We start from the raw sequence: 19,439 nt of genomic DNA, 5'->3' as shown, positions 1-19,439 counted from the left end.
ATAATAAAGATATATATTTCATTCATAATAATACATTACATTAAATTTAAGCCATTTGAGTTGATCTAAAACCTAATCCAGATCTGTAGTCCCAGGGGGCTCTCCCACCTCCAATCTCTTCTTTTAGCCTTCACATCCAATTCCTACCCTTCCTACCCTAATTCAGGTTCATACTCCTGAGCGGGTCATCACCCCTAACCCCCCACCCCTTACCCTGGATAGCCTGTGGCATGCCATAGTATAAAGGAATTTATGTTTAAAATTAGGAAGTGCATCGTTGAGACACTGAGATACGAATCTGAAATCCTTGTTCTTTTTCTCCGTATGGCTGATATTCTGTATTCCTTTGCCTGCAAATGCTGATGGTTGTGATAACATTGTTCCTCATCACCATATCCTTTCATACGTATACTCATGTAAGGCAACCTGGCTCTGCACTCACTCTGTCTCTTTTCATCGCCTCCTACTTTGGACTGTCTGATATGTTTGATCCTAACGGCACTTAGCCATGCCTTTGATTTGGAAACAAAGCCTATATTGACAATGGGTGTCTGCAGTCCAGGTCTTATTATATATGTATTCAGACATATAAAAGAAATATAGAATAGATTATAGGCCATTGAAAATTCAAATATGTGGACCTCAATTTAATGTTCTGCAATTAAATAGGCTGCCTGTGAAAAAATGCTTTGCAACCAAGACACATGTACTGGTTTTTTATTTGAATTTTCTCCTTTTTTGTTGGAAAATGTGCGATCGACTGATACATTATTACTACATTTCTTTACTTCCCATATAATTCCGTGCACAACACACTGCCGCACTGAGATTGTGTAACTGCAACGGCAGGGATTTTGAGCCAAGATGGCGGTTTTATAGATGACTAATCATCTGCCTGAATAAAATATTACATATCATAGTATTTACAAAGGTGTACATTAATTGATAATATTATTTTAAAGTGAAGGGTTTTGAAGTATTACATTTTGAACTCGTTAAATATAAAATAAACACGTTAACACTGCATGGCTACCCTTTGAACAGGCAAACAGTACCGTGGACAGTGCCTTTCTACAGGACCAACGTTTACCTTCCAAACATGGCTACCACGGTAGGAAGTTTGGAAGCCGGTGTTGGTAAGTAGATCTGCCTCTTCATTCATACTTTGATCATTACGTTGGTGTTCACATGTGCCAAAAAAGGTACAACATGCAAAGCTTTGACCCTTTCATTGTCTGTTGATGTCTGTAACGTTACCGCATAATTGACATGCTTTCTCTGTCAACATTCGCATTGGAATGACCGCCTCATATCGGGAATGAAATAGCTAGAAAGCTAGCCAGATAGATCGAACCTGCCGTTCTGTTTAGCTAACATACCTCTTACCACTAAAAAAAAGAGACAGTGTTTAAAATCGATTGATTGCTGAAATGTCTGAATATGCCAACATTAGGGATATAGTTTCAACTAGGTTCTGGCTAGCTTGTGAGATTTCTTACGATGCTACCAGGATGTAACACATCAGTGGCAGCAAAGACTACAACAGTAAGTTGGGATCTTAATCCTAGTGCAAAGAATGTGGGAATCAGTTGCAGGAAAACCGGATGACATTTAGAACGGACTTTCATTCTTTTAGATGTGGTAAATATATATCCTTAAGAAGTTGCAATGGTGACACTCGTTAGCAAGTTCAGGAAAGTATGTTGAAATCCGGATGTGTTGCTCGCCTGATATTCTCATTGGCTGTCTGAGCAATGATCGTCCACGTTCAAAGTTGTAATTGGCTGGAAAGTATGCCTCGTTTCCCCCCCTCTCCTACCAAACTGTCAACCTTGAAAGGAAGAATTTTGACAGGCTTTTGTCAATGTGATCAAATTAAATTCAGATCGTTTTTTTAGGCAGTTTAAGAAATCACAAATATCCATCATTTTTTCAAGAACAACCTAGACTATTTACTTTCACTTTACGTGTTGCATTATTTCGGAAAATGATTATTCCTTCTTTTTGTTTAGGCATTTGTTCTGGAAGGATGTGGAAACTTTTGCTTGCATTGCTGACTCTCCTACCAGGCGTCTTTGCTGGGGCAGACTCCAAAGCTGTCACAACAACACTGACCACAAAGTGGCCGGCCACTCCCCTCCTCTTAGAGGCCAGGTACATTTTGTGGATGAAGTTACACGTTGATGGAGTTGCACATGGCTGGAAAAATCAAAAAACCCTTTCTGGGCATTTCAGATACAGAAAAAAAAGGTTTCATTGGTTGAACTGTAAGGGTTTCCATTGTGTCTGCATAGACTTAACACAAAGTTCACCTCACTTTTTTCCCCCAGTGAATTTCTGGCTGAGGAAAACCAGGACAAGTTCTGGGATTTTGTGGAAGCCAACCAGCATATTGAAAATGAACATGATAGTGAGTAACCCAACCCCCCCCCCCCCCCCCACACACACACACAAAACTTTCACTTTCACTCTAAAGCCCCTTGTGGCCTGTACTGTCATGCAACAGCTTACACGCTGATCCTGTCTCATAACACTCATCTACAGTTAGTCATTCAGCTGAAACTTTTACGGTGCAGTTATACAGTTTCATCTGTATTGCTCCCTCGTTATCGGACCCATGACCTTGGGGTTGTTTCTGTAGCCCCTTGTTCTACCATTGGAAGTACAGGAGAATGTATATTATGATGATGATGATGATATTAATATTAATTATTATAATAATTATAACAATACTGACAGCACCAACACACTCCAGTATTTGACATTCTTCTGACCCTGCAGACACGGATCTGTCTTACTATGAGCTGATCCTGAAGAAGGCCCATCCACTGGTCAGCCCTGTGCAGCTGAACATGCTGAAGTTTGCCCTCTCTCTCAGAGCTTACTCGTCCACCGTGCACTCCTTCCAGCAGGTCAGCCTCCACACGCCTCCCTCCTTATCTAGTGCCAGCATGGAAGTAATGTGGAAAAGTGTCTGGTACATATTTTATGAAGTGGTTGCTGATTTGAGAAAAAAGGGTTAAAGCTTTGTTTTAATAATCAGAAAAATAACAAATACTATTTTAGATCGCAACCAATGAACCTCCTCCACCGGGCTGCACAGCATTCTTCAATGTTCATGGAGAGAAGAGCTGTAATACTGAGCATTTGAAAGACCTGCTGGACAGTGCGCTCGAAAGGTAATCTCAACAACACTTCCACAGTAGTTTGAATGCATGTATGTCTCTGTTCATAATAAGTGGACTTGTTAAGCTCTGCAACTGTTGTTTTCATTCATTAGGCCAAAGCCATATCTCTTCAAAGGAGATCACAAATTCCCTTCGACCGAACCCGAGGCTCCTGTTGTCATCCTGTATGCAGAAATGGGCACCAGCGAGTTCTCCAGGTTCCACCAGCTGATGCTGTCCCAAGCCAACAAGGGTCTGATTGTCTATGTCCTGCGCCATTTTGTTGCTGTAAGTTTAAGCTGCTGCAAGTCTATCAAGGGCAGTCGTTTTTGCAAACAAACTTTTAACACAGGCCAGTTGTATATTTAGAAACGAGGAAACATACATAAAGATGTAGTCAACCTTTGTCTGTAAGTACACAGCACATTGTCAGAAGGGGATGGGTTCATGCTGTCTCCAGGTCATGCAAATGTGAGCAGAAAAATGCTGGCGTTGTATCCTTAATATTCAGGCGTCAGAGATAAACATGCTGTTAAAGTTATGTAGTATGAAAGTTTAGGTGGGCATTGAACATTCAACATTTGAATATCAATATGAATCGTTTAGTTTGTTCAGATGTCTTGTGTTTCACTGCTGTTTCACTTGTCAGAATCCCAGCAAGAATAGAGTCTACCTGTCCGGCTACGGGGTTGAGCTCGCCATCAAAAATCAAGAATACAAAGCCAAGGACGACACTCAGGTCGAAGGTAACTGAACTTTCAGAAATCATCTCTTTGAGACCTTCTCCACTGTGGTGGTGATGGTGGTATGTATTAGTTTTTTTAAGGAGATGTCTCTTCCACATGTTTACTCACTATCAAGGAGTGTGGATACACTGGCACTTAAATTACAACAGTTAATTGTTGAATCTAGTGATATAAAACTGCTCACTATGCATCCTGACCAAATGTTCCATCACTCAACAGGAGGGGATGAAACCAACGCCACTTTGTTTGGAGAGAAAGACAGCATTGATGAAGTCCAGGGCTTTCTCTTTGGCAAACTTAGGTGCGTGATTCTGTCTTCTGCTTTTCTAGCAGGATAAGCTTCATATTGCAGTGTGTAACTGTCCTATGAAAGGCCCACCCCAGACTTGTATCCATCATGTTGGAAAAACACTACCGAGCTCATATTTTTCTTGTTGGTAACCCATCAGGACTATGCATCCCGAGCTGAAGGAAGAGCTGAGAGAACTCAGGAAGCACCTGGTGGAGAGCACCAATGAGATGGCTCCCCTCAAGGTGTGGCAGATGCAAGGTGAGTCTGCTGAGATCATTTTACAAATCGGCAAATAAAAATAAAGATGTGTTTTAAAGTATTTACCATGCAAATGTTTCAACAATAACTCATTCAGTATTTCAATTCTGTTTTTGAAGTACCTGTCTGAAGTAACTACATGCTTTCCATGCTGCACTGACATGCGATGAACGTGCAGGTGTTTGCCCTGCCTGTGTGTTTGCCCTGTCTGCACCTGTGTTGTAGAAACAGATGCGGAGAGACCGTCGCTCCAAGGTTCGCTGACACAATTCCCCAGGTCTTAATTAGCAGATGCTGTGCTAGCACCTCTAGCTTGTTGTCTGAGTGCTGTAGCTGCCAGGCAGGCAGGCAGGCATAGACTCTCACTTTCCCCCTGGGCCTCTCGGCTCATTATAGCTTCATCAGGGTGAGGCTGTCTGTCTGTATTCCAGGGTTGATGAGGGGTGATGGAGTCCAAAAGGGACGGTTCATTTTTGTTTCATCTAATTTTTTTAGTTGACTTTCTTCTCACTGTTTTCTGCTTTCAGATCTCAGTTTTCAGACAGCGGCACGGATCCTGGCGGCGCCGGCAGCGGAAGCGCTCACTGTGATGAGAGATCTGAGTCAGAACTTCCCCACCAAGGCCAGGTACACTGAGGGGAATGTGGCTAAATGATGTGTTAACTACACCATAAATCCTGTGCTATCTACACAGTAGGCGCCATGCTAACGACACCACAGGTCCTATGCAAATGACAGCATAGGTCTTGTGCTAACTGCACCATAGGTCTCGTGCTAACTACACCATAGGTCCCGTGTTAGCTACACCATGGTTTATGTGCTTAATACACCATGGTTCTTTTGCTAACAACGATCTTATCTCTGGTCTGACTACTCCAGAGTTCCTAGATGCTAACAACATTTAGGAAAAAAAAAAAAAAAACATGTATAATTGTCCTAGTTTCAGTCTTATTTGCAGCTGCAATTAACACCTTAGCCTCGACTAGAAACATCAGGGTCTCAACCTTGCACATTCCTTTTCCACATGTGTGATGTCACTGTGTGATGAATTTCAATTCTGGGTGGTGTTTTGTAATGAGGGCCATTTCAGGTCCCCCCTGTGCTCACAGTATGATGGAGCTGATATACAGCAGAGCCATCTGTACGAGGTTGAGATGTGGGCCCTCAAGGTCTCACTACATATGTTCGAGTCGTCAGGGTTAATAATAGAGGGGCACTGTTAAGCAAATTGTTTATGTTTGGCTTGCAATCTATCAAGGCCAGACAATTTACTGCGCATAAAAAAAAAAATCTCTAATTGTTTTAATTGGTTGTTAATCATCTGCTGTTGTTTTGGGTGTTTTAATCGTAAAGAAAATGTGTTAGGACAGTTTTTCATACTTTGTGCCCAATTGTAATGAAATAATGATAAAAAGTGAGTGGGTTTAATTAACTTGGGGTAAAAAATTGGCCTGTCAGCAATTATGATAATAGGGTTCTTATCTGATTCAGGCAAGTGTGCAACTATTTAGCGCTCCAGGGCTAGACTGTTCTAGCACTGGGGAATAAGGATACTTCTACCAACTAAGTCAGTATTTGAGAGTTGACCAAGAATAAACATTGCACAGTGGTGCTCATCTTTGGCAGACATGCCATGAAATATACTGTACATGTAACTAATGTGTCCTTAGCCCAACATCTACAATAGAAATAGATGAATTATGAATTTGATGAGACGAATGGTTAGATGCATACATGCACAAATAAGCAGATTGATAGGTGGATGTAGAAGAAGGGGGATAGAAACAGAACAAAGATACAGAAGCATTGACAATATGTTTGATTCAAGACCTTTACTGAAATCCATTACTGCAAGTCTTACTTGATGTTGATAAATAGTCCTATGTAAAGCCTGAGTTAAAGAGTACTGTGGGCTGTGATGAAGCCCAGATCTCATCGCAGTGCAGTTGCCCACAGGCTCATTGAGCTGTGAGTGTGGCCTTCTCAGTTCTCTTTGTGTAAGTGATTTATGCGATGGCATTTGTTCTTTTTTTTCTGTGCCTCAGATCCATAACCAAGACCGTTGTGAACTCGGAGATCCGTAAGGAAATCGAGGAAAACCAGAAGGTAAAGAGTTCAAACCCAAGAACACCTGTGCAGGTTTCCCCCATATGCTTGTGCAGTGTAGCTTAGTGTGACTTTCCCCTTGTCACAACAAGCTTGATTGCCATACTGAAACTGCGACAGGAAGAGTTGTCAGGAACGCTGTTTTAGTTTTCACAAACACGGCCGCAAACAAATTCACACCACATTCACACAGGGACCCGTCATTTGTTAACAGCCGCAAACAACATCAACATACACCGTTTAATTGCATGCCGCAAATAAAACGAGCAGGTCTTCATTTTTTGTTGTGCCTACAACCCTCCCCTCCCCTGTGTTTTTATACTCTTACTACTGGTGTTATCAGTGCTTGTCAGCCTGAGAGAGTGAAAAGGAATAAGTAGTTAACTCGTTTGTGATTCTCACACACACACACACACACACACACCATTGTTTTAGTAGTTGTGTTTACTGACTGTGGTCATTTCTCATTGCCTCTGTAATGAGGTGATGTAATGGGCCTGTTTCTCATTCAGCACAGTAATTGCACAACATGAAACATGACAAATGAACTGTTTTCTCCCGCTTTCATTTCATTTTATTTTTTTTTGTCTTTCCTAATGGCATTTATCTTGTGGTAATGAGGCTGGATTTGCAAACCTAACCAAGAAGAGAAGGGAAATGCCATAATATGCACATACACAAAGCCCCTTGGCTCAGAGCAGTCTGACTGGGTTATATCTCTTCTCTGCTTTGGTTTTCATGTACTTCTTTGTGCCGAGCCAAAGCCATTTTATGTCATAGGCTTTTCATTGTTGTGCAACGGGAGTGCGTTTGCATGTATTTATTAAACGCATTTTTTAAAGGCTTTGTTGTAATGTCTTTGTTGATGGCCACAGGCCGGCTTTTGCCTAACACAATTATGTTTCACATCTTTCGCTGTCTAGTCCTCTGCTTACTTATGTGTCTTTCTTTTCTGCCAGTTATCCAGTTAAGCTGGTGCTTTTCCTACAGCTATAACTTAAGTCAAGTCAACAATTGATAATAATTCTGCAGCAGTGTCCCTCTAGTTAAATATTGGGATGTGTTTGTTTAGCATTAGTTTGTCAGAAGTATTTCTTTTCTGTATTAGTTGTCCTTTGTCAACAACAGGAATAGTCTGCTATTTTAGTCAAGACAAATATCTAAAGACAAATATAGCAGTATTCATATAATTCAATGAGGGGGATACGGTGGTGGTAAAGCTATCAGTTATCAGACAGAACATACTTATCGATAATCTTCTTCTCTCTGTTTTGCCTCCAGCTCTTCAAAGGCACTCTGGGTCTGCAGCCTGGCGAATCGGCCCTCTTTATCAACGGCCTCCACATCGACATGGACGTGCAGGACATCTTCAGGTCAGCAGCGCCAGGGAACACAGAGCGCATATGCCATCTTGTTTTACACTCATATTATTCTAGCATTCATTAGTGGCTCTCTGGCTTGCTCTGTCGGAGCACGTTAAGGGACGGCGGTTTCACAGTGGATGACATTCCACAGCGGCGTGTTTAATCTGCGTGCTACTCTCGTTGTTGTTGTCTGGATTTAATTATTCAGGCAGTGGAGAGTTTGAAGCACGTAACCTACTCCGGACGTCAGCGTTTGACACATGCAATGAAGCTGTCTTGCCAGTGGCTGTAATTGCGCTTCATGCACATACCGGCACATCTTCACCAGTGTACTTCTCCCATCCCAGGGTGCCCCACACGATAGTGTTTCACCTATCACTGGGGGCCCTCACACAGGAGTCCACCTGTACTGGGTGTCCCACATATACAGTAGTTACACCAGGGGCACTTTTGACGGCCTCACAGCAAGCCATCCCACTTATGACAGCAGCTGTAGATGTGAGAGAGACTCACCTGGCCTTAAACGTGGGTGTCTGGAGCAATAGCACTGGAGCAATAGCACTGCAACGTCACGAGGTCAGGCTCATCGTGGCATGCAGAGCACATACTCAACCGTCATGATGGTACTCTGTGACAGTCCGTGTTGAACCCTAAGCTCTGTGTCAATGGATTTGAGGGTGGGTGTGATGTGAAGGGACACGGTGTTGCTGTCTCCCCTCAGTTGGTGTGTGATTGTAACTGTGATTGTGATTGTGGCTGTGATTGTGACGTGTTGTCTGTGTCTTCCCCCGAAGCGTGTTTGATGTGCTGCGTAACGAGGCTCGGGTGATGGAGGGCCTGCGCAGCCTGCTCATCGACACACCCTTCATCCACGACGTCCTCAAGCTCAACGTCCAGCCTGCCGACTCCGACTATGCTGTAGACATCCGCAGCCCCACCATAAACGTGAGTTTAGCCTGTTACCTGGACAATGTAGGACACACACACACACACACACACACACACACACACAGTTTGTTAGCGATTACCTGCTTTGCTGTGCTCAGGTCACCCTGTGCATAACCATTAACTATTAATTAAGAATGTCTTCATATCAGCACTGAATGGCCTAATGCCTAGTGCATTACCTGCTATGTATAAGGGTCTGGGAAGTGTCACATGGTTGTGGCTGGAAGTTAAGACCATGATGGAATGGAATTCAAATATGGATGATGGTTACTCTACATCAGTTGACATGCACGTCACTTGTGATGAGAAGTGAGGACAGTAATACTGCTGATATTACACTTCTGGCCATTATTATTGAACCCTGTTTCCTTGTTCGGTTCGTGGATCAATAACCTGGTATCAGTCAATAAGCCACAGATGGGCACCTGGGGTATTCTGTGGTCTTGCAATGCTATAAGCTGACAGAGCCTGTTTTAGGGGGGGGGGGGAAACGTGAATTTCCATCTTGCCTCGGTTGCTTCGCTGAGATTGGACATATGGAAACTACCCTTTTAGGAAATAATAAATATATGTCCTCTGAGCCTTTGGGAAGTAATTGAATGAATGGATGAACCGCATGTTGTCATCCCTCTGTCGGCAGTGGATCAATAACCTGGAGTCTGACCGGAGGTACGCCGCGTGGCCGTACAACGTCCAGGAGCTGCTGCGTCCCACCTTTCCCGGGGTCATCCGGCAGATCCGCAAAAACTTCCACAACCTGGTGAGTGGCACAAGGGCTTAATTTCTGGGATGCTTAGCTTTGTTTGAGTGACAGGCCTTTGACGTGTGTGGTGCTCTATGACGGTGCAGTAAAATATTTGATAAATGTTTTTTGTGCGACATATGTAACTCCATATTGTAATGTTTTGCTGATTATGTAATGATGGTGAATGTAGGTATTGGGATATTGATGATCATACAGACCTCAAATTGTTGTTGATGATAATAGCCATAATCATTGTCTCATTATGAGGATAAGAATGATGGAGACTGATAGAGAGGGAAGCATGCTCATGTTATTGCCGTCTTCATGTCCAGGATGAGCATGACTGTAATGGTTGTGTGCGTGTGTGTTTGCCTGTGTGTGTTTGCCTGTGTGTGTGTGTGTGTGTGTGTGTGTGTGTGTGTGTGTGTGTGTGTGTGTGTGTGTGTGTGTGTGTGTGTGTGTGTGTGTGTGTGTGTGTGTGTGTGTGTGTGTGTGTGTGTGTGTGTGTGTGTGTGTGTGTGTGTGTGTGTGTGTTGTACCATACCATAGGTGATCATCCTGGATCCCGCCCAGGAAAACTCGGCCGAGCTCCTGAGCGTGGCTGAGATGTTCTACAGCAATAACATCCCTCTCAGGTCAGTGTCTCCACAGGCTGGGCTTTCTGAAGGTTGTTGCCTTGCTCAGTGTTAAAGTGTCTGGTCTTTCTGCAGGATCGGGGTGGTGTTTGTGGTGAACGATGAGGACGATGTGGATGGGATGCAGGACGCAGGAGTGGCCATGCTACGAGCCTACAACTACATCAGTGACGAGGTGGACGACCAGCACGCCTTTGACTCCATCATCAGTGTAAGTCCACACACACACACCAACCTCTCACACTGCAGAAGAAGCAAACACGATCACATGGACTCACACTTTATGTTTCACAAACATTCCTCTCAGTCCTCTGTGTACAGTATGTGTTTCGGTAGAAATAGATCCATTAGATCAGTGGTTCTCAACCGGGGGTCCGCGTACCCCTGGGGGTATGTGAAGGTAGTCCAGGGGGTACGTGAGATTTTTAAAAGATATATTTAAAATAAGCCTCCATTCAAAAATCATTTAAAAATACTTATTATACGGCTCTTCAGAATGTTCCAAAATGTACGTTGATTTGTATGGGCCATATGTGGGTTAAATGTCTGCGTTCGCAGGTTTGTAATTCCTTGATATTCACTGCTGCGGAAAGTTTATCACCGCTGTCATTGGCAACGGGTTTTTTGCTTCTAATTCACATTGCATATCATTCCGCAAGTAGTCCGGTTAGTTAACGTATCGGAATGTCATTGAAACTTGAAGTCAGAAGGTGGATTGCTCAGCATTTGCGTGCAGAACTATTTTTTTCTTAGCGGAAATCACGAAATGGCAACAAACTCATTCAAAAGAGGTATTCTGGAGGAATGTCTTCTATCGTTTTGGCAAGTAACTGTATAATAAGCGCGAAAACATGGGAGCTGAACACACACAACTGCTGCGGCACACAGAAGTGCGTTGGCTCTCTCGAGGGATAATACTCAAACGGCTGTTGGAATTACGATCTGAAGTACAGACCTTTCTGATTAAGGACAGATCCCCCAATGCCACACAGACTGGCTTGCAAATATGTGCTATCTGGCAGATATATTCAGCAAACTGAACAAACTGAATATGTCTGCAGGGAAAGGACACCAGCATTTTAAACCTGTATGACAAGGTGGGAGGCTTCCCGAAGAAAGCAGAGCTGTGGAGAAGAGCCTCTGCACAGGGGGATTTCACCTGCTTTCCTCAGATGGATGATTTTCTCTCTAGTGAGGATGTGGACAGAGCTCCAGTCCAGTTGGTCATCGTGGGACATTAGACCAATTTGATTCAACATTTTCAATTTCCTACTTTCCTGACACGGAGAAATCTACACAGCTGGATGCAAGCACAAGCACAAGTTTCTTACTAAAATGTAATTGCAAACGCACTCAGTTCAATGCAACAATATTCAATGTTAGACCAATTTGATTCAACATTTTCAATTTCCTACTTTCCTGACACGGAGAAATCTACACAGCTGGATGCAAGCACAAGCACAAGTTTCTTACTAAAATGTAATTGCAAACGCACTCAGTTCAATGCAACAATATTCAATGTTCAATCTTCAGTGCTGACAGTTTAATAAATCAGACAATGATGGCATAGTGCTGTGTATAACATATTTTTTTCAATCAAAAATGCTTTGCGCTGGTAAGGGGGTACTTGGCTGAAAAAATATTTCACAGGGGGTACAATACTGAAAAAAGGTTGAGAACCACTGCATTAGATTGTACAGATATATAAGTTGATTGCTTTCCCTAGGGGGTTCAGGCCTTGTGCTGTAGCGCCTTCAGACAATGTAAATTGTTAATGCCGCTATATAAATGAATAAAGTTAAATTTAGATGTATTTAGAGTATGATCATTGTTTCTTAAAAAACTGCATATGCAGAACTTCTTTTTGCCTGCCGGACCACTTTTATATATGACTGAACTGAAGTAAACGGGTTCTTTGAGTACAGCCCTAAACGGACGGCTGTTGTGTTCCCCCACAGATGCTGAACAGGGTCCCCCCTGGTGGACAACTGAAGGTGGAGCACGTGGTGGGGTTCCTGGAGAAGAGCTACCCCTATGTGAAGGTCTCCAGCATCCTGGGATCCGACTCCGCCTACGACAAAAACAGGAAGGTGAGTGGTATTTGGCAGTACACGTGTGCATTTTATAAAGCATGATTACGTCCTTTCAGTCATTTTTGCACATATACATATACTGTATATGTGGGTTATTTATTTTTCCTTAGCTTGGAAAATATAAGTGAATAAAAATGAGCTCTGATTGTTTGAAATTTTGTATTTATTTATTTATTTATTTGGACAATAAAATCTACATTTTGCACGTTTATTGGTCACTGTGAGAATGTGGATTTTAAGCCACAGAGGTTGGTTGTAGGATCCATAAGTTGTGGTGTAATGCCTATGTGTCCCCCCTCAGGAGGGCAAGGCGTACTTTGAGCAGACTGGCGTGGGTCCTCTGCCGGTGGTCCTGTACAACGGCATGCCCTACCAGCGGGAGCAGCTGGACCCAGACGAGATGGAGACCGTCACCATGCAGAAGATCCTGGAGACCACCACCTTCTTCCAGAGGGCAGTCTATCTGGTGAGGCCCACACGCAGGCCTGACCGTAGCCTAACCGTAGCCTAACCGTAGCCTAACCGTAGCCTGACCGTAGCCTAACCGTAGCCTAACCGTAGCCTAACCGTAGCCTGACCGTAGCCTAACCGTAGCCTTTTAACGTGAGGAGTAGCTCCAGGAATGATGGGCAGAAAAACAATGGTCTGCAGGAATGACTGTTTGTTGCAGATCAAAGGATATATCAGATTTTCCAGAAGATTTAGACTGAGCCATATCCTATGAGAAACAAATAAGGGTTTGTTGGAATAGTGCATTGTGTATTTTTCAAAGGGCTTAACGTATGTGGAATTTCAAAGTATGTCTACAGAGCAGTCTTCTATTAATATGTTCTAAGATATCCCGTTGTTTCCCTAAAGCTTCAATGTGACTCTAAGTTCAGTTGGCAGGTATGTGGAAGCAAAGATTCTGTTATGTGTAAAGAGGTTTAGATGTGGTCTCTCTCTCTCTCTCTCCCTCCCCCTCCATCCTCCAGGGAGAGCTGGTGAGTGACCACGATGTGGTGGACTTCATCATGAACCAGCCTAACGTGGTCCCGCGCATCAACTCCAGGATCCTCTCCACCAGCCGGCAGTACCTGGACCTCTCCAATACCAGTGAGTTGACCCTTCACTGCGCCACTCTGCCATGCCATGGGCCATCCTGAACACGGATCGAGTCCATCTTAGTCAGACATATGCATCTGGAGACATAATGACATGGGCCATCCTCAACACGGATTAAGTCTTAATTAAATCTTAGTCAGACATACGCATGTGGAGACATGTGAGTGGGAAGGATTTAAACCTTAAGGGTGTGTGAAGTTTCTAAACTACTGAGGGCAGGGGCTTGAAGAGGAATCTGTGGCCAAATTCACACTGGGCTGCCCAGGGAAGATTGGATTGTGTTTTGCTGAAAGAGCCATATGGCAGGAAACCCACTGGGGAATGCATCTTGCGTTGTAATTTAGAGCTCAATGTATTTTTTGTTGTGAGGGAAACTAGAGTAATAGATTTGCTGAAATAGAGATATCTCAGGATTGTCTTCTAGTTATCCCCACCCAGAATACAAATCAGGAAATAAAAGCATGAATTTTAATACAAACGGTCATTCCCAAACATTTACGTCCCACGGTATGTAATCGCACCGAGCAAAACAAAAATTATAAGTTGTGAGTCTACCTCCATTTTGCATAATTTTCCTCACTCTTCTTTCTCCAGACAATCATTTCATCGATGACTACGCCCGGTTCCACTTCCTGGACACCAGAGAGAAGAACACGGCGGTGGCCAACAGCATGAACTACATGACAAAGAAGGGTAAGACCATAACTGACACTGATGCCACTGTGAAGGCTGCGCCAGCACTCAGCCTCCCAGGTCTGAGGTCCTACAATGAGAGTTTGATGATAGATTCATTATGCTCTACCCCCTGCCCCCCTCACACACACGCACGCACGCACACACACACACACACACACACACGCACTCACACACACACACACACACACACTCACACACACACACACACACACACACACACACACACACACACACACACACACACACACACACACACACACACACACACACACACACACACACACACACACACACACACACACACTCTCATACACACACACACACTCGCACACACACTCGCACACGCACTCACACACACACACACACACACACACACACACACACACACTCACACTCACACACACAATCACTCTGCTCACTTCACGCACTCTAATATACACAGACTTGAAGAATGTGAGTACGAAAAAAAATCGCTGAACATACAGGCTCATATCAAGCAAAAACATTTTCCAAGACTATTTTTAAACAGCACTGTCTCTGCCATATATTCCCTTAATTATGGCCTTTTATCTTTCCTTTTCTCTTGTTCTCTCTCTCTTTCTCTCTTTTCTTTCTTTTGGCACTATTAAAGGCATGTCCTCCAGGGATTCTTCTGGTAACTGCTTCTCTGTTCCTTTAAAGCAGTTGACTCATCTGGTCTCGTATGTTTAATGTGACTAATAAGTGAAGCCTGTGCTGTCCGTGACCGATGGGTTTCATTACATTCCTGCTGCGCTGGTGTGGATGCTAATAAACCATGCCCACACTCATCAGCCGTGTGTGTGTGTGTGTGTGTGTGTGTGTCTACTGTAGTGTGTGTGTGTGTGTGTGTGTGTTTAGATGTCCCTGTGTGTGTTCTGGAATGGTATCCCTTACCCAGTTCTTTGCATGTATTTGTAACAGACGCAAATGCATGTTTTACCAGACTGCAATCAATGTAAACCGAGTTGTTTTTAGATCTTGTGGAATAGATCCTTTGTTTTCTTGCTGTCCATCCTTTTTGGTTTGACATCTGAGTCTCCGGCCCCTCATAGCTGTCATCTGATGATTCTCATGTCCTGGTATACCATGCCCAGCGTGCGTCTTCCCTGATACTCTGTGACAGATTATGGGCAAAATGAATTTGTGATGACTGAACTGTCTCTTGCAGTCACTCACTCATATCAGAATGTACTGCCCAGCCTGAGACACCACAACGCTCCTTATCAGAGGGGGAAACCTCCAGACTCAGACAGTCAAAGTCCTAGCTAGTTTTCACCAATACCCCATCCCATCTACCAGCTAAATCCATCTCCACTTCTTCATCACCCACCCTCCATCTCCATTGCCCACCTCTGGGTTGTGCTAATCAGCTAATTCAGATGGCTTCTTTATTTTTAATTACACACATGGTGAGATCCTGTAGTCTTTGTGTTTCGTGTTAACAGGGCTCTTAAAAAAAAACCTCTCCCAACCTTGGGGTTGAACCCCAAATCGAAACCTCCCATTTTTCAACTTCATCTCCGACGCCCTTGTTGTGTATTTGCAGACGATGGCATCATCCGGCCTGTGACCTTCTGGGTGGTGGGTGACTTTGATCAGCCCTCAGGCAGACAGATGCTCTACGACGCCATCAGGCACATGGTAAGACGCCCCTGTATGGCAGGAAGCACCTGTGCACCTGTCATTCTGGTATCTTCCCCTTGCGTGAGAGACCGGATGGTTCCTTGAAGTTGTTGTGTAGTTATTCAATTATTAATCTATTGGCTCAACATTGTTTCTGTGCGCTTTATTCTTTATTTTCTATGACTTTTCATGTCTGTCTTTCCTAACACCTTTCTATGCCACCGCAGGTGTGCATATCTGAAGCACATTAAATTGCCTTTACGCATGAGATATGCCATTCAGATAAACTAGCCAGACCTTTGCCTTATCTCTAAGACCAGACCTAGAAGATGATGATCCATGACATATTTAATTGAATCCCTGAGTATAAGTGCTAAAACGCCTCTCTGCTGTGCTCTGGCAGAAAACGAGTAATAACGTTCGGCTGGGCATGATCAACAACCCCAGTGAGAACCCCACCGACGAGAGCAGCGTATTCGCTCGTGCCATCTGGGCAGCCATGCAGACCCAGTCTGCCAACAACGCCAAGAACTTCATCACCAAGATGTCCAAGGAGGAGACCGCTAAAGCCCTCGACGGAGGGGCAGACATCAGCGACTTCGCAGTGGGGGTACAAAACCCTCTCTCATCCCTCCTCTCTAGTGGTGTCTGCTCCTAGACAGATGGCTTACGTTAAATACGATGAGTTTGTCTAGTTCTTGAGTAGTTTCAAAGCAGGTCATGTTGGTTTGACATTTCCATGGTGTTTCTGGAGCTCAATTGGTAGAGCAAGGGACATGGATGAATGTGTTAAATACACAACACAGGGACATGGATTAATGTGTTAAAAACATGATGAAATGTACACCTTTCATTTATTGAAAGTCAGCCTGGAAAAATTGATTTCCTTACTGAATGACTGACTGAATAAAATGAGTTCCCTAATATTAGCTAATATAATATGATATATCATCCAGCGGGTGTATAATGTCTGACACGCTCTAACACTTGTGTCTGTGACGCAGGGCATGGATGTGTCTCTGTTTAAGAGCGCGTTCAGCGCCCCCAAGGTGGACTTCCTGCTATCCCACGCTGCCTACTGTCGGGACGTCCTGAAGCTACAGAAGGGCCAGAGGGCCGTCATTAGCAACGGGCGGGTGAGTGACTAATGGCATCCAAACAGACCATATTGAACCAGTGTATCGCTAACGTTGCCATTGAAAAAATGTGCAGTGTTGTACATCATGTTATACTGTGGGGGTAGGGGTGCACTAATATGGTGAAAATTGTACACCTTTTTGCATGTCACAAAATGTATTATTATTATTGTCATTATTGTTAGTATTATATGCATAATAATATGTTTTTCTCTTGCAGATTATTGGGCCTCTGGAGGAAGGGGAGGTCTTTAATCAGGATGACTTCCTGCTACTGGAAAGCATCATCTTGAAGACGTCTGGAGAGCGAATCAAGACCAACGTCCAGAAACTAGGTGTAGAAGAGGACAGGTACTAGAACCAATCAGCATTTTGTGATGTGCCCACAATGACACACACCGACCCCACCCCTTTAAATTAAGCAAAGGTTTTAATTGTAATTTTCACAGTCTTACATCTGTATCTCTAAGTTTTCTTTTTGAAGTTTTACTTTTCTGTATAAACATTTTGAAAAGTTGATGAAGTCTCCTTTCTGGGTCAGCCTTCTGAGAGTGGGTAGTTCCTCTCGCTGCGACCTAAAAAAAAAACTTCTTAGAAGTGATGTGCAACTTTTTTTTTTTCCTGGAGCAATGCGATTAGGATGTCACACTTTCTAAAAGTGTAATCTCGGCGGTAATTACTGTGTGTTATGAAGTGTGTCAGTCTGGTTTTAGAAAAGAAGCTCTTCTGTATGTGGCAGTTTCAGAGTGCTTTCCACAAGACCGAGAAGAGGAGAGAAGTCTGAGTGAGATGAGATGTAATCATAGCCTCTGTAAAGTGTCTGCCTGCCTGCCAATTAACAGGGTGACACTTGAGTCTTTAGATTCTCTGGCATCTAACGCCGGAGCCAAATGTGAGAAAAGGTGAATGTAAATGTGTGAGTTTCTCTGCAGGTAGGCTTTGCTTTAGGGCTGGCTAGCTGGAGCTGGAATTTAAAATGCCGTGTACTGTTGTTCCTCTCTCACTCAATCACTTGCGCACACACACACACACACACAAACACACACAAACACACACTCATACACACACACACACACACACACATTTACACACACACACACACACACACACACACACACACACACACACATTTACACACACTCACTCACACGCACACACTCCGCATGCATGCCTCATCCTGTTCTCTTCTTATTTACCCATTTTCTTTCTTCCTTGTCTCTCCATCTTGTTATCTCTCTCTCTCTCTCTGTCTCTCTGTCTCTCTCTGTCTCTCTCTCTCTCTCTCTCAGGGCCAGTGATCTGGTGATGAAGGTGGATGCGTTGCTGTCGTCGCAGCCCAAAGGCGAGGCCAGGATTGAGTATGGCTTTGCGGAAGAAAGATACAGGTAGATTCCTGCTTGAGGGGCCCCATCAAAGAGGGAATTAACGAGCACGCCAGCAGAATTCACACTTAGTCATTCACACACACAGTCCTCATCACACTTAGAAACACACACACACACACACATTCACACACTGACACACACAGTCCTAATCATACTCAATGAACTCACTTCCCCCCAGTCCTCTCTTTTCCCGTCATGTCCCAATGTCATCACTGCCTTACTGTGTGTTCTTTTTGTCATTTCATTTCATTTCATTTGATTTTTGTTGTTTCCCTCTGTACCCTGTCTTTATTTTATTTCATTTCTGTTGTTTCCCCCTCTACTCTATTTTTTTATTTCTCTGTTCACTCCAGTCCTGTCTTTTCATCACTGCCTTACTGTGTGTTTTTGCTTCATGGAGTTATCTCTTTTTGCTTTTAGCTTTCTTTTTCTTCCTCTTTTTGTCATTTCATTTGGTTTCCCTCTCTACTCTGTTATCATTTTTTCATTTCTCATTTGCAATTCTTTACCTTGCCTTTCTTTTTCTCTGCTCAACTCTGTGTGGAAGTTAAGAAGAAAGAGTGTCAGCCCTCTTTTATCCGGGCTCTTAGTTTTCTCCCTCCCACCCTCTCAGTGCTGTGAAGATCAGGCCCAGAGAGGAGGACGTGTACTTTGACGTGGTGGCTGTGCTGGACCCCGTGACCAGAGACGCTCAGAAACTAGCCCCTCTTCTCTTGGTAAGGTTAAGAGTGCCCTTCTAGATCAACGCATGATTCTCTGCAGCCTGAGCCACCTACCAGCTGTCTCCAGAGCAACTCTTATATGGCAGGAAAATGTGTGTGATTCAAAGTTTGAAGAGCTCCAGGGTTGGCTGTACTTATCCAAAATGTTCACAAAAGGATTTAAATTAAAGCTTAGTGTCTCCCCTTTAAAATGATACCAAACATAACAAAATAAAATACTCCAATATGTCCAATATAGATTTTCAGCTATGTCAGTGCTCTGCTGATTTATACGCATTATTTTCTCAACCTTAGTTTACATTATGTGTGATAACTTAAAACAGCTACTCTTGTCAGATGGCCATCATACATCATTGAAAAGCTGAGATTCCAGGCTTTCAGAAAAGGTATGGTAGCCT

The 19,439-nt window shown here is 43.6% G+C and overlaps 1 protein-coding gene across 1 annotated transcript in view; it reads left to right on the top strand.

Moving 5' to 3' along the window:
* Positions 1–2,029: 2,029 nt before the first annotated feature.
* The window catches only part of uggt1 (UDP-glucose glycoprotein glucosyltransferase 1), a gene marked incomplete at its 5' end in the record, with an annotated part of 30,105 nt that continues 12,695 nt past the window's right edge, over positions 2,030–19,439 (top strand). Inside the window, 26 exons of the mRNA XM_080836155.1 lie at positions 2,030–2,154; positions 2,331–2,410; positions 2,782–2,912; positions 3,067–3,179; positions 3,281–3,455; positions 3,817–3,913; positions 4,133–4,214; positions 4,363–4,463; positions 4,991–5,090; positions 6,509–6,569; positions 7,851–7,942; positions 8,728–8,878; positions 9,522–9,641; positions 10,176–10,261; positions 10,337–10,472; positions 12,220–12,351; positions 12,656–12,820; positions 13,329–13,449; positions 14,053–14,151; positions 14,786–14,809; positions 15,722–15,816; positions 16,202–16,408; positions 16,803–16,934; positions 17,155–17,285; positions 18,224–18,319; positions 18,933–19,035. Coding sequence (XP_080692281.1) covers positions 2,030–2,154; positions 2,331–2,410; positions 2,782–2,912; positions 3,067–3,179; positions 3,281–3,455; positions 3,817–3,913; positions 4,133–4,214; positions 4,363–4,463; positions 4,991–5,090; positions 6,509–6,569; positions 7,851–7,942; positions 8,728–8,878; positions 9,522–9,641; positions 10,176–10,261; positions 10,337–10,472; positions 12,220–12,351; positions 12,656–12,820; positions 13,329–13,449; positions 14,053–14,151; positions 14,786–14,809; positions 15,722–15,816; positions 16,202–16,408; positions 16,803–16,934; positions 17,155–17,285; positions 18,224–18,319; positions 18,933–19,035 — 2,955 coding nt within the window. The remainder of the gene's footprint in view (positions 2,155–2,330; positions 2,411–2,781; positions 2,913–3,066; positions 3,180–3,280; positions 3,456–3,816; positions 3,914–4,132; positions 4,215–4,362; positions 4,464–4,990; positions 5,091–6,508; positions 6,570–7,850; positions 7,943–8,727; positions 8,879–9,521; positions 9,642–10,175; positions 10,262–10,336; positions 10,473–12,219; positions 12,352–12,655; positions 12,821–13,328; positions 13,450–14,052; positions 14,152–14,785; positions 14,810–15,721; positions 15,817–16,201; positions 16,409–16,802; positions 16,935–17,154; positions 17,286–18,223; positions 18,320–18,932; positions 19,036–19,439) is intronic.

The sequence above is a fragment of the Sprattus sprattus genome, assembly GCF_963457725.1.
Source record: "Sprattus sprattus genome assembly, chromosome: 4".
Classification (NCBI taxonomy): Eukaryota; Metazoa; Chordata; class Actinopteri; order Clupeiformes; family Clupeidae; genus Sprattus; species Sprattus sprattus.
Note: the sequence above shows the minus strand (reverse complement) of the source record. Positions and strands in the feature narration are given on the sequence as shown.